Source organism: Petaurus breviceps, unplaced genomic scaffold (genome assembly GCF_028583685.1).
Source record: "Petaurus breviceps papuanus isolate PSGF00001 unplaced genomic scaffold, PetGlider_PUasm1.0 90700, whole genome shotgun sequence".
Lineage (NCBI taxonomy): Eukaryota > Metazoa > Chordata > Mammalia > Diprotodontia > Petauridae > Petaurus > Petaurus breviceps.
In genome coordinates this window covers 8,433,966-8,451,594 of record NW_027187315.1, presented here as the reverse complement: position 1 = coordinate 8,451,594, position 17,629 = coordinate 8,433,966, and the positions used below count along the sequence as shown (strand labels likewise).

At 36.8% G+C, this 17,629-nt stretch overlaps 1 protein-coding gene across 2 annotated transcripts in view; it reads left to right on the top strand.

The window, feature by feature from the left end:
• The window catches only part of EFHC2 (EF-hand domain containing 2), a 276,255-nt gene that overhangs the window by 74,281 nt on the left and 184,345 nt on the right, over positions 1 to 17,629 (top strand). For both annotated transcript variants that reach the window (XM_069065742.1, XM_069065741.1), the window contains one exon: positions 11,315 to 11,465. In XM_069065742.1, coding sequence (XP_068921843.1) covers positions 11,315 to 11,465 — 151 coding nt within the window. The remainder of the gene's footprint in view (positions 1 to 11,314; positions 11,466 to 17,629) is intronic.

Genomic DNA, 17,629 nt, shown 5'->3' with positions numbered 1-17,629 from the left:
CTGGAGTCAGGAGGACCTGAGTTCAAATCCAGCCTCAGACACTTGACACACTTACTAGCCGTGTGACTTTGGGCAAGTCACTTAACCCCAATTCCCCTCCAAAAAGAAAAAAAAAAGAGTGGGTCTACTGTATTTTCTAAATTAGTTTGGAGCAGTACACTCACTGTTCTGCTTCCTACCATTCTGAAATCTTGACTCCTTCCACCCCACAGCGTCCTTTTAGGTCAAATTAATAGACCCTAGGATGCACTAATTCACCATGACGATATATAGTTTTTATTAGAGAATCCATTACCTAAAAAAATTTTCATTTAGATGTTATAACCTCATTTTTTTGGGCACAAATGGCATAATTGGTATTAGTGTAAGAGTCCAGAACTTAAAAAAAAAGAAAAAACTAAAACAAAGAAGTTTTAGGTCAATAATCTTAAATCCTTGTTCTTATAGGTATAGGAAGAGATCATATTGTTTAGTGAACTTAATCTGAGGAGTCACCATAGCCATGTCTTATCTCACATCCCACATATAATGAGAGTAGATGTTATATGCATGTGCATCTTGAGAGGGAATAGGAATTCGGTTTTGTTTGCTCTCCGTTATTCTTCACCTTTATTCCACTAGCCAACATCGATTGCATAAATTGAGGCATATAACTATCCTAGGGAGACTTTCATTAGCCAGCTTATGACAAAATATAAAATCCTAAATTGGTCCATGGGCCTCCATTTCTAAGAAATTGTTTGTAGGCCTGATGTAGGTTATAGATTTTGCCTCCTTTTTTTTTTCTTTTCTAGTCTAATTACTTATAATAGGCTGGGGTACACAATAAATACCCAATAGATACATGATTTAAACAAACAAACATCTTTGGGTGGCTTTTTGCGATAGATTTCTATTGTCCTCCACCCTAAAGGTAGCTTTGTGCTGTGGTTCCCCAATAGATACATTTTGAAGAACCCATAGGTAACAGATTCTGGTTTTTGGTCCTGGCTTCATAAGGGAGTGCTGACAGCATTTCAAGCAGTATATTCTATTTAATATCTAATGCTACTCCAAGTACATTAAACCATTTTCTTGCATTTTTTTCAAATTGCAAGTTGTATTAAATTCTTTTAAAAATATTTAATTTATAAATTTCAAACCATATTTTGTAGTCTTTTAGTTGGTTATAAAATCATGTAGAATATTTTATGAGACTGGTATAATTTTAGCTTCAGATTGTTTGAGAAGCTGCTTTAATAGCTTAGAGTTTCCACTTCTAACTAAATGGAACATAATTCCTTCAGGTTTTTGCCGTTGTTGTTGGTCAACTTTTATTAAATATTCATTAAGGTTGAGATCAGATACTAAAGCTATGAAATATTTACTTGCTTTAATGAGGCTGTGAACCACATATTGCATCTTAGTTAATACCCAGGACAAATATTTGGGCACTTTCTAACTTAGGGATTCCATAAAAAAAAACAAGACCTGTCCATTGTATTCTTTTTGGAATTAGCCTCACCCCTCACTCTTTCATCAGGGAACACAGAAGCTTCCAGATGTTAGCATCTTATTTAGAATTACTGCCATTGTTATTTAAGTAGAATAACTTAGATGCAAAGGAAGATCCTTCTCCCATTTTTCAGTAGATCTTAAGGTCTCCATTACAACACATTGTTCAGACTGCAGACTCACAGATAGGATGCAGTTTCAGGGAGCCCAGAGAACAACAATACATTTCTTTTATCAGTTTAAGTTGATGTTTTGGCACTTTATGATTTTTGACTGTTACAGTCACATATGACCAGTTACAGGATCATACATTTAGAGCCAAAACGGGACCTTAAAGATCATTTAGTTGGTTGACTTACTTTACAGAGAAGAAAACTGAGGACTAGAGAAATTCAGTGACTTTCCCCAAATTGGGCACTCATACTACTTCCATAATCATTTGCTATCTATAGAGGAATAATCTAGAAACATCCAGATAGTGGAATTATATAGAATGTCTTTTGTTTATTTTTATTTTTTTGCAACTCATTGCAGTTGCTCTAACTCGTTTGCTATTTTATATCAACAGATTTAACCTAGCAAAGTGGGAGGGATAAGGCATATCTACTGTGATATTATTGTATTCATAATGTTTATAATCACAAAGATTGGTAACTTGCCAAAAATTTGATAGTTCTCAAATACTTAGAATTAATGCATAATTATGTTGTGTTATGATTTTTTATATTTTTGTTATTTCAAGTAATTCTTTTAATTATTCTGAAAACAAAATAAATAAAAATATGATACAACATAGATAAATGTTCATTTGTGGATTTCTAGGTCAAAAATACAGCCTGTAGAATCATTTGAGTTTGACACCACTTCATTTTAGAGAATCATGGATTTAAAGGTAAAAGGGATGTTAGAGGTCATCTTGTCCAGCCTTCTCATTTTACAGAGAAGGAAAATGATTGGGCAAAAGTGGTAAACTGCCAACACTCTTTCCACTGTTGAGTGTTTGACGTGACTTTTCCAAGGCCACTCATGGTTAGTAACAGAGCTGGGATTCAAAGCAGAGTCCTCGGAGTCTAAGCCACATATCTTATCAGTCACGAGATCTCTGAAGAATGGTGAAATTACCACCTAAGGTTCATGTTTACAAAGAGAAAAAGATCAGTAGGACTAAGGTAAAATTTTAAACTAAAAATATGAGTTACTCTCATTAGTATCTTTCATTCTCTTCAAGGTGATAAAAGAAATATTTTAATTGTATGGGTATGAATATATTATATTGATGGCATATTCATATATGAATATGATATTATAGTCACTTTCTTTGCATGATTTCAAATTACTTTCCAGATTCTATGGTTTTCACTCTTTCAAAAGTGTTTCTTCTCAACAAAAAGAAAAATGTCTTTGTCCAGAGTTTTAAGGTATATTTGTAGGAAATATGAAGAGTCATACCATAGTAATGTTTAACATTTTTAGTTTTATGCATTAGTCAGAGCATAAAATTATAATCCTATGGATAACTTTTGTTTTTACATCATCTATATTTCACATTGTGAAATTTTACATCTCTCTCTCAGCCCACACCCAGAAAACCATACCTTATAACAATGAATTTAAGAAGAGATAGAAAAAAGTTCAGGAAAACTAATAAACTTACCAAAATATTCTGATTATATATGCAACAAAGGTAGGCCCAATGGAGTCCTTTTTGGTTCCTTTGATGGAGTCCCCTAAGTTTTGCTTAGAGGACAGATATTAGGGAAGGGTATGAGTGGCTTTGTTTTGTAGCTGATGTTCATGATCCTGGCTATCTATGTTATTAGTAGCTAGGGGTCAAGGAGTGAAGTGATGTGGACCAGTATAGTTGTGGGTATAGGGAGGCATGAGTTAACTCCCCATGTGCCAGCAAAAAAGCTGGAACCTTTGTGAGCAAAGAGGCTATGAAACAGATATGGAGCAGTGTGAGTTAACCTTTTCCCCAGCTGTACTGATTGGGCACTTAACTAAGTCCTTTGGGCAAGAAAGTCAGTGGAGTTTTTAGACTTTGGTAGGGCTCTCCTGAGACGCCATGGAAATTCCTTGGTGACTGCTTTTAATTTTCTTGCCAGTGGTTTTTACTTTTATTTTTCCTTTCCTAAACTATTAATTGTCCTTCACACTGCTTTTATCTGGGGGTGGTGGTGGTGCAATTTAATATGTTATTTTATTTTGGAAGGGGGAAGGTGAGGCACTTGGGGTTAAGTGACTTGCCCAAGGTCTCACAGTTAATGTCAAGTGTCTGAGACCAGATTCGAACTCAGGTACTGCTGACTCCAGGGCTAGTGCTCTATTCACTGTGCCACCTAGATGCTCCTTATATATATATATATATTTTTTTTAAATTAAAGAGAATATTTATTTGAATGCCTAGGTTCTGAGTGGTCTATTGCTTCAGATCCAAAATCATGATCAGGACTGTTATATAGAAATGCTGTTGATTTTTGTGTGTTTACTTTCTTACTCTGCAACTTAACTGAAGCTATTATCTTAATCTTTATTTTTCCTCCTTAAACCATCATTTCATCATCAAATAGGGATAGATTTTTTCTTCCTTTTACCTAGTTCTTTGCCTTTATTTCTCTTACTGCTATCACTAGCATTTCTAGACCTATGTCAAATAATAATAGGGAAAAGAGATATCCTTGCTTTACTCCTCTCTTTACTGGAAAAGCTTCTAGTGTTTCACCATTGCATTTAATTGCAGCTTTTGGTTTAGAAAGATGATTTTTATCATATTAAAAAAAAGATCCTTCAATGCCTATGCCTTATATATTTTTTAAGCATAAATGAGGTTCATACTTTATCAAAGACTTTTTTCTTCATTTGTCATTCCCTCTTTCCTCATGCTTTATGACTTCTGACTCTGTTCTTCCTTCTCTCTGGGACCTCATTCCCTCTACCCCACCACTCTTTCCCATGTCATCAGTCCTACCCTGGTTACACTGTTCTCTCTTGTCTATCTCAATCCCTTGATGAACTTGTTCAACTCTATACTATCTTATGCTTTCACATCCCTTGCCCTTTATCCTGTCTCTGGCTACACCTTACTAAACCCCAGCCTTACTTGAACACCTCCTTTGCTCCTGTTTACATACTTTTGAATGGAGCTGAAGAAAGTCATAAGACTGCACCAACTAGATCCACCATGGATTTGTATTATCTAATCTCAACTGAGCTTTCATTGTAACAAGATAATCCTTCCTCTTCACTCCTTTTTATGCTGAAGAGATGATTCTTTTCTGTGCCAAAGGCAATTCCTGTATACCCATCCTTGATTCTATCCCCTCTGGTCCATCTCAGCATATTTTCTCTACTCTCTAATCTTCACTCTTTCTATAGATATTTGTACCTTAACTGCTGCTGATCATCATGATGGTGAGGATAATAATGATGATGATGTTAATAGCATTTTATATAGTGCTTTACAGTATGCAAAGTGTTTTACAAATACCTCATTTTATCTCCACAGCAGTTCTGGTGCTGTTTTTATCCTCATTTTACAGATGAAGAAGCATAAACATACCTATATCTCCCGCATCTTGAACAAACCCTTACTTCATCCAAACATCTTCATTGTCTGATAATGCATTACATCTTTCCTCTCCTGTACTGAACTCCTTGAGAAATCCATCTACACTTTCCTTTGCATTTTTTATTTTTGTCTCTTCTTTCTTTCTTCAAAATTTTTACTTTTGCTTTGTCTGAGAGCATAGTTGTAACTCCTGCCTTTTTGGACTTAGCTGATGCATAGCAAATTTTGTTTTTTAATCTCTCATTTTGATTCTATGCTTTATAGATATATTTCTTATAAAAAAATTGTGAGGTTCTCTTTTTATATCCCTTCTAACACATTCATTTTGTTGGATTATTTCATCCATTCCTGTTTAAAATTATGAGAGTTGTGATTACTTTTTCCTCTCCATTAGTTTTGTTTAAACTCTTTTGAGACAACCCTGTTCCCTAGAGACTCTGTTCTCTTCTCTTCCCCTCCCAATTGTCACACCTAAATTCTTGATTTATTTTCTTTTATTTATTTGGTTATCTATTTTTGTCTTCTTTTCCTACTCTCAGTTAAGTGATTAGTTAAAAATCCCTCCTCCTCTCTTTACCTCTAGTTTCTTATATTTAACTTCTTTTTTCTATGCCATTTTCTGAATTTTTATTTGCTTTGCTCACTTAATTGATTTTCTTCCTTTTCTGTTTATTTTGAATTTTTATTCTGATTCATGGTTTATTCTCTTATTTGTTGTTCTTTAATCTATGATTTTCACAAGTTTAATGTTTCTTAAGTACTGGGCAGGAGCTCCTTCTAACCAATTTGTGTGTTATTGCCTTTATAGATTTTGCCTCTTTGTCTTCATCCTCTCTGTTTCTCCCCATCCAACCCCTAGCTTTCTAACATTAATTCTGAGATCAGTAGTTCTTGGCAAGGACATGTTAATTATTTGCCCTGTGAATTTCCTGACCATTACTTCTTTGTCCTTCTTGGCTACCACTTCCCTGTATATGTGGTCTTTTTTTTTTTAGAAAGTATGCTTCTTGAGGGCATGGACTGTCTTGCATGCTTGAATTTGTATCCCCCCATATTTAACATATATAAAAGAAAACTGGAGGGTTGGGGAATAGGGCATTAGAGTTGGTGGAATAAGCAAAGGCTTTATGTAGAATGCAGTGCCTTTGAAGACTGAGTCTTTAAGGAAACCAGGGATTCTAAGAATCAAAGTTGAGGAGGGAGTCAATTCCAGGCATTGAGGGACAGTTAATAGAAGTCACAAAGATAGGAGCTGGGATACTACGTATGAGGAACAGTGAAAAGACCTATATGGTTGAACTAAAGAGTTTACAAAGGGGAGGAAGATCTAATACTGTCAGAAAAACAGATTGGAACTGGATTGTTTTGATAGGGGTTTTTTTTTCTCATTTTTTGCATCTTTTATTTTTCTAAAAAATATTTCTTTACCTTGTTCTTTTATTTAAATCTCTTCTCTTTCTATCTATTCTAAGCTTTCATTCTTTGATTTATTCCCTCTTTAGTGTCTTTGTGTTCCTCATGGGATTAAAGTTTCTCAAGTACTAATTTTCAGTTTCCTCTTCTGAAAAATTTCTGTGCTTTTCTCTCATAAATCTTGCTTCCTTTCCCCTTTTTCCTGTTGTACTTTATTCTTAGAAGTATCATTTACCAAGGGAGGTGATGAGGATGGAAGCATTGCTAAATGATAGAAATTTCCCTGTGTCCAGTTTGTTGGTTCACTTCAACTCCCTGACTTCCCATGATCTTTCTTGTTTGCCAAGCAATCTCCTATTTGGTTCCAGACAACCAAGGATGTTGTGAGGCTCAAACAAGATAGTGAAAGTAAAGCACTTTGAAAATCTTAAAGCAATATATAAATGTTAATTATTGTTATTATTTTAGTCAACTCATCTAAAATCCATTTGCCCCAACCAGCTCTGATTTCATTATTTCTGAGGTAGGATGTGGTCCATGGAGGCACAAGACCCTGTCCAAAGAGGTGGTGTCCTTGTTCACTGAATCTCTGAATATTAGACCCATTGGAAGGTTCCTACCTACCTTCTAACAATTGAATAGCAATATTTTCCTTTCTCTCCTCTTATTTCAATCCCTTCATTTGGCACATTATTCATTCTCCTTTTGTATCCCTGCTTGCTGAAATACCACAGGAATTATTTCCCCTTAATTTGTTCCCAGAGACTTAATTAGATTATATCACACATTCTTCTCTATCTCCTATCTCCCCTTTCCCCTTTTATATACCCTGCCATATTGCAGTTTATTTCCATTAAATACATTGATTCACCAATGCTCGTGTAGGGGTGGGGACTAAGGGGTATAGTCCATGGTATTTTGGGACAGCTCCTCCTTTATTTCTCTTTATTTAAATTCCCTCATCTTTATTTTGTTATATATATTTTTAAAAAGAAATCTTTTGTGGTCCCTGTTATTATTATTTCTTATTTTTAAAAAAATCCATTGTGTTTCTCTATTTCTAGTTTGTTTTTTCTTTTGATAGCTTCTAGAGACTGGACAATTTGTTCTATTACTTGTGCTTCCCTTGGTGGTTGTAATCATTTATCTGTCTTGTGTTTTCCTGTTTTTTGAGGTGTTGCAAGTTAAATTATCTGCTCACATCTAGTTTTTGTTTGTCAGAATCCTTCAAATATCTCTCTTTTGTTGAATGTCCATGTTTTTTCATTAATAGTTAGGCTCAAGTTTGCAGGGTACATTATTTTGGATTGCAACTTGAATTCCTTTGATTTTCTGAATATGTTATTCCATTCCCTTTTGCAGTTTGTGGTGAGTGCAGAGTATTCTTTTGTTACCTGAATTTCTTGTCCTTTATATTTAAAGGTTTCTTGAAGAACTTGTTATGATATATAACCACTATGGGCTGTAGTTTGAAGCATGACTTTTTTTTTCCTTCCTGGAGGCAATCTATGGATTCTTTTAACTAGTGCTTTGTTTTCTATATTTTGGAGGGGTTCTATGCAGTTTTCTTGCATCAGTTCTTGCATTATAATGTTCAGACTCTTTGATTTGTTATGTTATTTTGGGAATGCTATGTTCCTTAAGTTGTCTCTACTGTCTTCGTGTGATGTGCATTACTAGTATAGAAATCAGGTATTCTTTTATCAGGGTTTGCTTCTTTTCTTCTAGATTGTCTTTCACTGGAATATATTTACATTCCACATCTGTTCCTCTTTATGCTTTTTTTGGTGAGGTCATAATTATTTTTTTCTATTCTTCAAGTCAGTTCACTCTTCTATCTGGTCTAAATCTCTCAATGTTCTGATTTGACTCTTGGGCCTTTTAGAAGATCCTGTTACAATTCCATGCTTCTCTGGGAATCCACAAGATTTTTATGGTTCATAAGATTTTTGTTAAATTTCTTTTGTTTTGCACTGTTTATATAGAGACATTTGTAATCTTTTAGCTTTATTGATGCTCATCTTCCCTTCTGATTTTAGCATCTTCTCTAATGACTTAGCTGCTTATGATCCAGGTTTATAACTGAATTTTCTTCCTTCTAAGATCTTTGGTAGTTTCAGTCTTTTTCCCCCTTATATTCTCTGTCACTCATGTTTTGATCCCTTACCTTTTAATGGTGGGTTTAAGCCAGGGTCTAGACCTTAAAATTATCTTAGCTTCTTTCCAATTTTTAAAATTAATTTTTCACTGGCATAGGTTGTGATAGTGACTTTCACTGTCCCAAATAACTTTTCAGTGGATAGGACTAGTCCCAGCTGAATTCTGTTCCCCTTTCCTTCAGGCCTTGTACAATCATACACACTTGATCCCTGCCATAGTTTCTTCTTCATTTCTTTGAAATGACTTAGTATATGCTACTTTTACACATTTGGAGTAGATTAGAGTGAGTATTCTAGGCAGAGTTTCTGCCAACCCGGGGTTCCCTACCTAGGGGGCTAACCTAATCACAGCATAGTTCTCTACTTATTATATCTCTCACCTCATCACCATCTTCATGTGATTGGGCAGAGTTGAAGTCCATTGCTTGTTGTAACAGAATGCTAGGGTAAGAGCAGAGGTGGGGTGTGCTGGCAGAGACTGCAGCATCAGGGACATTGTTGAGTGGGTTCCAGAATATGAGTCAGGGGCTTTGAGGCATGGGACCTGACCCCTAGTGTGGTGGAGGGATGCTGAGTTATTACTAGGGATTAGATATCTTCACAGTTCATTTATAAGGTGATTACTTTGTTAGACTTTTTGCTTTCATATAATTGATTTATCTATAACATAAAATTTTTTTGGAGTGTTTGAGACTTGGTGGCGACTGGAGCAACATTTTAGTCTTGGTTATGAGATTGAGAAACCTCTAAATAGCTTTAAATACCAAAAAAAATTTATACTTGATTGGGGCGGCTGGGGGCACAGTGAATAGAGCACTGGCCCTGGAGTCAGAAAGACCTGAGTTCAAATCCAGCCTCAGACACCGAACACAAAAACTGGCTATGTGACCTTGGGCAAGTCACTTAACCCCAATTGACCTCCAAAAAAAGAATTAAAAAAATTTATACTTGATCATTGAAGCAACAGGTCACTAATGAAATTAATGAGTAGGTGAGTGACATGGTCAGACATATACTTTAAAAGCTGTATGGAGAATGATTTCAAGTGGGGAAAGACTTGAGCCAGGGGGACCACTGAGAAGGTAATTGAAATAGTACAGATGAGGAGTAATGAGGGCCTGAATTAGGGTGGTGCCTATGAGAGTGGAGAGAAGGGGACAGATACCAGGGACATAGTTGAGGTCTGCATGACAAATTTGGCATATGAATGGATATGTAAGAGGAAAGCAATGATGCTGTGCTTGTGAACTTACCTGTTGAGAGAATAGTGTGCCCTCAACAGAAATGGGAAGGTTCAGAAGAGGAATGGATTTTGAAGGAAAGATACTGAGTGCTGTTTTAGACATAGTGAGATTGAGATGCCTGTGGGATACACAGTGCTTTGAATACTTCTTTAGGATATAATATTAGGTGACAGTTAGGTGGTACACTGGATAGAGTGCTGGCCCTGAAGTCAGGAGGACCAAAGTTCAAATCCAGCCTCAGACATTTATTATCTGAGTGACCCTGAGCTAAACATCCCTTCACCCTGTTTGCCTCAGTTCTTCATCTGTAAAACGAACTGGAGAAGGAAATGGCAAACTGCTCCAGTATCTTTGCCAAGAAAACACCAAATGGGGTCACGAAGAATTGAACACAACCAAAATGACTCAGCAACAACAGGTGGTATAGTGTATAGAGCATCAGGCATGGAGTCAGGAAGACCTGAGTTCAAAATCAGCCTCAGACACATACTAGCTGTGTGACCTTGAACAAGTCATTTGAACCCCATTTGCCTCTCTTTATTCAACTATAAAATGGAGATAATAATAACACTTGCTTTCCAGTGCTGTTATGAGAATCAAATGAGTTAATAATTGTAATATGTTTAGCACAATGCCTGGGACATAGTAGGTCCAATTTAAATTTAACCACCACCACCATCATCATTGTCATCATCATCTGGTTTTGGGGGAACGATGTGGTAAAACCTTTTGGGAGATTACATAGGTATAACTAACCTGTATTTCTTATTGGAAATCAGAGCAGCAATTGTTCACCTCTCTCCAAGGAATTCCCCCTTTATGTTCTTCTTTTCTCTCTTCCTTTCTTCTTTTCCTTCTGTCAGTGAGCCATTCCACCAGCAGATATTTTCTGAGAACTAGTGATGTCTCTCCCCTCCAAACTGGTACTGTAGGGATTCAGGAGAAATGTGGGACACAGGCTTTACCTTGAAAGGCTGCAGTTTACTAGGAAGAAGAATGTAGTTCTGCCTCTTTAAAATGCCTTGGGAAATGGGACTGTGGACTATCAGGCCAGATGAATGTTTACATAGAACCAAGATATTTTGCAGTGATTGTTGTCATTCTCTGTGGGAGGTGAAGACAGTGATGTGCATAGCTGAAGGCTTTATTAACCTCTAGGAAGAAGCATATTACCTGTAAAATACCTGCCCATGGCAATCTACTGTGGGCTTTATCTTATTAGATTTATGGCACATTTAAATGACTCTCACTACTGTAATGGCTTTTCCTTTTTCTTACCAGTTGACAGTAAAAGTAAATAATATTCACATAGTGTAATTTTGCCTGTACCTTCACAATACTAGGTGATATTGCTAAAAGGCACCTAATTAAAAAAAACACATCTTAAAAGTAAATATGTCCATTTACTGAACTTTTTATTTACATTTATTCCACAGGTCTTATCTTTTGATGCATATTTTGAAGATGAAGTGCCAGATAAAAATCAAGAATTATATAGGATAAGACATTGTAAAATCTACTTCTACCTTGAAGATGATACAATTCAAGTACTTGAACCACAACTGAAAAATAGTGGGATGCCACAAGGTATCTATTTAAATCAGCTGTTAAATTGTACGTCTTTACTCCATTTTTGTCTTCATAAAAGTCTTTATGGAAAAGACCATTGAGCACTGGCATTGCTGTTTTGTTTATATAAGTTATTCATGAATGAGGAAAGTGATTTTTCATATATAGTTATATGTTATGTATGTATATTATGTCTCTAAACATATGTGTGGGTTATATATGTATATATCTGTATATTGTGTGTATATATATAGACATAAATATAGATGTATAGACATATAGATATAGATATGTACTTTAGTAGTAGCCTAGTTTACTTTGGAAAACTGAGTCTTTTATTCCATAACTTCATAAAACTAGTCTCAGCTTTGGAATACCAAGTTTTTGATGTAGAGTTTCTATTGAGTACATTTCCAGAAGCAAATGAGACACTTTAGGAAACAGAGGAAAGGGAAAGGAGGGGAAGAGAACATGTATTTATATCTGCTGTTGCTGCTCAGTCATTTGTCAGTTGTGCCTGCCTCTTTGCAACCCCATTTGAGGTTTTCTTGACAAAGACACTAGAGTGGTCTACCATCTCCTTCAGCTCACTTTACAGATGAGGAAACTGAGGCAAACAAGGTTAAATGATTTACCCAAGGTCACACAACTAATAAGTGTCTGAGGCCAGATTTGAACTCTGGAAGAGGAGTCTTCCTGACTTCTGGCTCAGCACTCTATCTACTGCACCACCTAGCTGCCCAAGCATTTATATAGTACCTGCTGTGTGCCAAGTACATATTACAATCAAGTGTATCAACAGATATGGTAATTATTACTTTTTTATGTCAGGATCACAAATCCTGAAAAGAATATTAGAGTCTGTTTTTTAAAGTGAGGAAACTAAGGCCCAGAGCAGTAGAAGTGACTTGCTCACAAATAGTAAGTATCCAAAGCAGGAGGGGAAACAGCTTCCTCTTCCTGCCATGCCCTCCAAACCTAGTCCCCCTGTAATCACATCACTGTTGTTTTTATTTGGCATACTTCCCCTGACTCCCTCCTCCCAAATATAGAAATATTTTGTTTAGTGGGGGAGAGTTGCACTGGAAGTCAGGTGACTTAGGCTATAGTCCAGGCATAGCTGTTCATTAGTTGGGCAGCCAATCTCATCTAGAAAGTGGAGTTGTTGATGCTTGCACTACCTACCTCACAGGGTTGTTATGAGGATCAAATATGATAATAGATACTCAGTGTAAATAATCAGCTTTGAACACAAGTCGTCTGCTTTTAATGTGGCTGCATTAGATGAATAGTGCCTACCATGTACTGTTTTTCTTTTTTTTGGTTGTTATTGTTTTATTTTGTTTTTGCCAATTTTGTTTGCCAAATCCTTCCATCAATGACTTCTGTAGGTTTTACCATCCGTCTGGGCTTCAGTTGAGGAATGGTCAGAGGAGACATTTGAACATTTTCTACAATTCTTCAGGCTCTAAATATTGGTACTTTTGGGAAGTTTCTCCCTTTATGTAGATGAATTTTGGAATATCTTTTTCTAAATGACTGGAATAATGAGGCACTTCGGAATCCCTGACTGGTTAGTCTGCAGAGTCTAAATGGTTTGACAGTGAGTCTTTTTCTGCTTTTAATTTTAAAAAAAAGTATGTTAGAAGTATTCCTTTCTGCTCTGGAAATAGATCAGAGGTCTCGAAGATGGCAGGCCCATAAATAAGACAATTTTTTTTGTTGTTTATTCATATTTTTTAAGAAAAAGTGTTTTTTTAAATTTATGAGTAAACATGGAATGTTTTGAAGAAATATTTAAATGAAGAAAGAGAAAAATTTTAAATCTTCTAACTTCCATAATGAATATGTGTTATTGATTGGGAATGTCTCCCTAATTGCCAAACATTTGAATAAGTAAATATTTTCTTATGTACTATTTGAAGAACTTTGAAATGAGATTCTCTACCCAAATTTCATAAGTATACAACCTCTTCACCAGTCCTTCCCATGATGATCAGTATCATAAAAATGATGCATTTGAGATTAGTGGGTTCTATGAGTCTATAGAAATGCAATAATAACTAATTATATGGATTATACTTTTACATCGTTTACTACCTTTTCCATTTTCTACTCCTCCTTCTTATTTTCATTTTCCTCTCTTTCTTCTTTCTCCTTCCTTTCCCCTTTCTCAACTCTCTCCTCTCTTTTCTCATCTTCTTTCTCTTTTTTTTGGGGGGGGGTGGGGCTAGCAATTCTGCTTCCCATTACTTTTCTTTTAGCTGTTGATCCCTGGCCAATGAAAATATCTTGGAAGAATTAATATACATGAGTTTTGAATTTAAAGGGAAAGACTTTAAGTAGTATTTTCCAAATCCCTCATGCTGCTTCATCACATCACCATATTCCAAAAAATATTGAGGACATCCATAGTACTTAGACCATGAACATGGAGTTAGGAGTTTGCAGTGTTCACAGTGGATTGTCCCAGAGGATTCAGAAAATCAGCAGCCCTCTGACCTGAGATGCTGCAGAGGGCTTTAAAAATCACAGTACTATGAACCTAGATAGTCCAGGCAGCTCTGAAATCTTCTAGTGCTCAGAGTATAGACACATCAGAGAAAGCAGAAACCAGTGCTGCAGGCAATCAAAGGCAGGTCCAGCAGTTCCTGACTACCCCATCCAGGAGTGCACAAGGGGACAGGGCCTGGCACAGATTCCCAAATCAGGAACTGAGGTTGAAATTTGAGTAAACAGAAGATACTGAATACTATGAAGCAATATTGTTATGTCCAGAGATGCCCAAGAGACAAACCCAGAAGAGAGTAACTACAAAGCAGAATCTGGGGAGGGGGCAGGAGGGAGAATGACTTTGCCACAGAGATTATACAAGGGCACCTGGAAAAATGAAGTGACTGATATATGGTCGGAGTGACATCTGTTTTACACAGCTGATGCTGTTTTCTGCCTGCCCTATGACTGTTCCCTTTTCGCAGCTGTTCCAGGGATGTGGATTTTGAGCTGGCCACTAGGGTTTTTATCCAGCAGGACCTTCTTTCTCCTCTCTCATTCCAGGGTTCCCCTCCCCCAGGTCCCAGATTCCCTTTGCCATCATCCATATCGATCTTGCCCAACACCATACATGCCAGGGAGTGGATAAGATGTCATTTAGGTTAGGCTGGTCCTCTAATGGGGAGAGTACAGGACATTTGGTTCCTGAGCATCCAGAAGCATAAATGGCTTAGCTTGGGGGCAAGTGTTGGTATCAGAGGTTTTCCTAGAGCTCCTGCTACCCTGTGCTGACTGGGCCTATACTGTTGTGGTGAATATAGAGTGAAAAGAGAGTAGCTTTTTGTGTATACTCTTTTTCAATGTAGAAATTTCTTCCAATCTCTTATCATTAACATTGTTTTGAATGCATTTTATGGTCCACAAATGCCTTATTGTATTTTATCTCGTGATACCAAATCACTGGACTGGCCTAGGTTAGACTTGGTCCAGAATACTTGGTATTGTTGGCAGGTTAAATTCATTTTCTTAGGTGGAGAACAGTGTTGGGCCCTGAGTGCTGGAGAAGGCAGATACAATATTTTAATTTCTTGTGGCAATAATGTTTGGGGTTTATTTGGAACTCTTAGTGGGATAAGGAGAAAGCTCCCAATTGCCCTATGAGATTGGTGTGATGGATACTTAGAGTTTAATAGGGACAGTGAAAATATTCCCCAGCTTTTCTTTAAAGTTTTATGGAAGCTGGATTGCCACAAAGAGGAGAATGAAGTTAAATTGTCTATTTATGTTAGACACTTAGGGGCAGAGGATAATAGAAAAGGAATAAGAATTTATATAACTCATACTATGTGCTTTAGAAATATTATTTTATTTGATTCTCATGATAACTCTGCAAAGGTAGGTGCTGTGTTATTATCCTCATTTTGCTGTTAAGGAAACTGAGGCAAATGAACTTTTGAAATAAGGTGGTTAATGGAATGAGCCGTAACATTAGGTGAAAAGGCAAAGGCAGATGGAGGAGAGGAATGATGGGCTACAGTGGAATGCATTCTCCTGAGCTTTCTCTGGGAATATACTCAACCCTGCCATGATTAGGGCTTATAGGGTTATAGGAGCAGGAGTGTAGGAGTGTGGGTGTGCTTTCACTACTGAAGAACTGAGGGGGTTAAAGGAAAAATTAAAACAGCAAACTAATTATTCAAATAGTGGCTAATGAGGGTGTGGTCTAATTGGGGAAATTTAAACTTTTTGCCAATTACAGAGTTCTGTCATCTGGGAGAGCTTACAGAGAATTTGCTCTTGCAAAATCAGACAAATCATTTGGAAGCTCCAGATGATGATGATCCCTTTCTCAGGCGGATAAAATAGAAGGTTTATTACTTGGCTCCATAAAGATTAATTCCCTCTACAGATGATTCCTATACATGGCTATACATGTGTGGTCATATTGGGGAACATTCTAAATGTTCCCTACAACCTGATTAAATAGCTCAGTTCCCTCTTAATGGGAGGTGTTTTTTTCCCCCCATGGGATGGTTCAGATTACTACAGACTAGAAAGAGTTTGGGGGACTAGAAGATGGAAACATTTTTTTTAATGATATGGGGAAGGTAAAATGATCTTTTTATCATCATGTTGCCTATGAATTAATCTGGGAAGAAGGGGGGTCTTTTAACTGATTTCATGGTAATTTAGAGTGTCCAATGAAAGTAAGGGGAAGTCTCCATTGAGACCTCACATAAGAATGAGGTGACCCTTCAGTAGAGGCATTTAAAGGTATCTGCTTCTTTCAAGCTGGGGAAAATGTACTACCCATAGGTTTATGATCCTATGGAGCAGTTCTTGGAAGTCTCTGTCCACACCCATCAGGAGCCTTTGGCAAATCCTAAGGGATAATTAGATTAAACAGCCATTAGAGTTCTGGAACCATAAACTTCCCAAAGTGACCCTTCCTTGTGCCACTTTTGAAGTACTCCTAACGGTGCTCCTTAAGAATGGGACCCTGAACTGCACAAAACACTCTAAATGAAGATGGACAAGGTGAGAACACAGTGCACTATCACCACTTGGGGAGTTATAGTCTTCTTAATATAGCCCAAGATTGTATTCAGTTTTGGTGAGTAGAGGAGCTGCCAAATCACACTTGTCTGTCCCTCCTCCCCTTTCTTCTTTCCCTCCACCAGCATTTATTTTTCCTAGAACAACTCCTGTCTGTCTTGTTCTGCTCAATCTTACTCTTGTCTGATTTTCTGTGCCCAAGTCCTAGACTTTACATTTATTCTTATTGAATTTCATCTTATTAGATTTGGCCCAATGTTCTAGCCCATGGGTCAGCAAACTTTACTTGTAGTTTTGACATATGTAAAAGGTATTCTTCAGTTGAGGACCATACAAAAACCATACAATGGACCAGTTTGGCTCATGGGCCATAATTTGTTGACTCCTTCAGCCTCTTAAGATCCTTTTGGATCCTGACTTTGTCATAGATTATGTTGGCTATCCCTCCCATTTTTTGTTTCATCTGTAGACTTGATGAGCATATATTCCGTGCATTTATTGAAGTCACTGATAAAAAATTTCAAATGGCACAGGGCCAAACATGGATCCCTAGGATATTCCACTGGAGGCATACTGCCATTTTGACATTGAACCATTAACAGTCTTGGTCTGGCCATTCATCTCTGTAATCACTACTTTACTTTTTAGATGTCTATAGTGATATAGTTTAGTTTGTCTTTAGATAGTTTAGATGTCTTTAGTGATCTGTTCTAGAATTTCCCCATGTCTAGGTGACTGGTCTGTATTTTACAGCCTCTGTTCTTTCCTTCTTTTGAAAATTGGGTCATTTATCCTTCTCCAATCTTGTGGCACCTCTTTCTTTATTTGTGATCTTTCAGATATCACTGTGACTCAAATATCACTCTCCCAGTTCCATCAGGACTCCAGGTTATAGTTCACTTAAGCAGGTGACTTGAAACCATCAGAGGCACCTAGATGTTTTCGCATTTCAATTCCCTGCTAGTCATCCTTGTCCTGTTATTTCCAGCATGAAGGTCACTTTGCTTTGCAGAGGAAATAGAAAGAATCCAACATCTCTACCTTTTCTCTGTTGCTAATTAGTTGTCATGGTTCCATCCACCCCAAGCAAGATTCTTTTCCCTCCTTTGTTTCTTCTTTTTATCCCATTATAA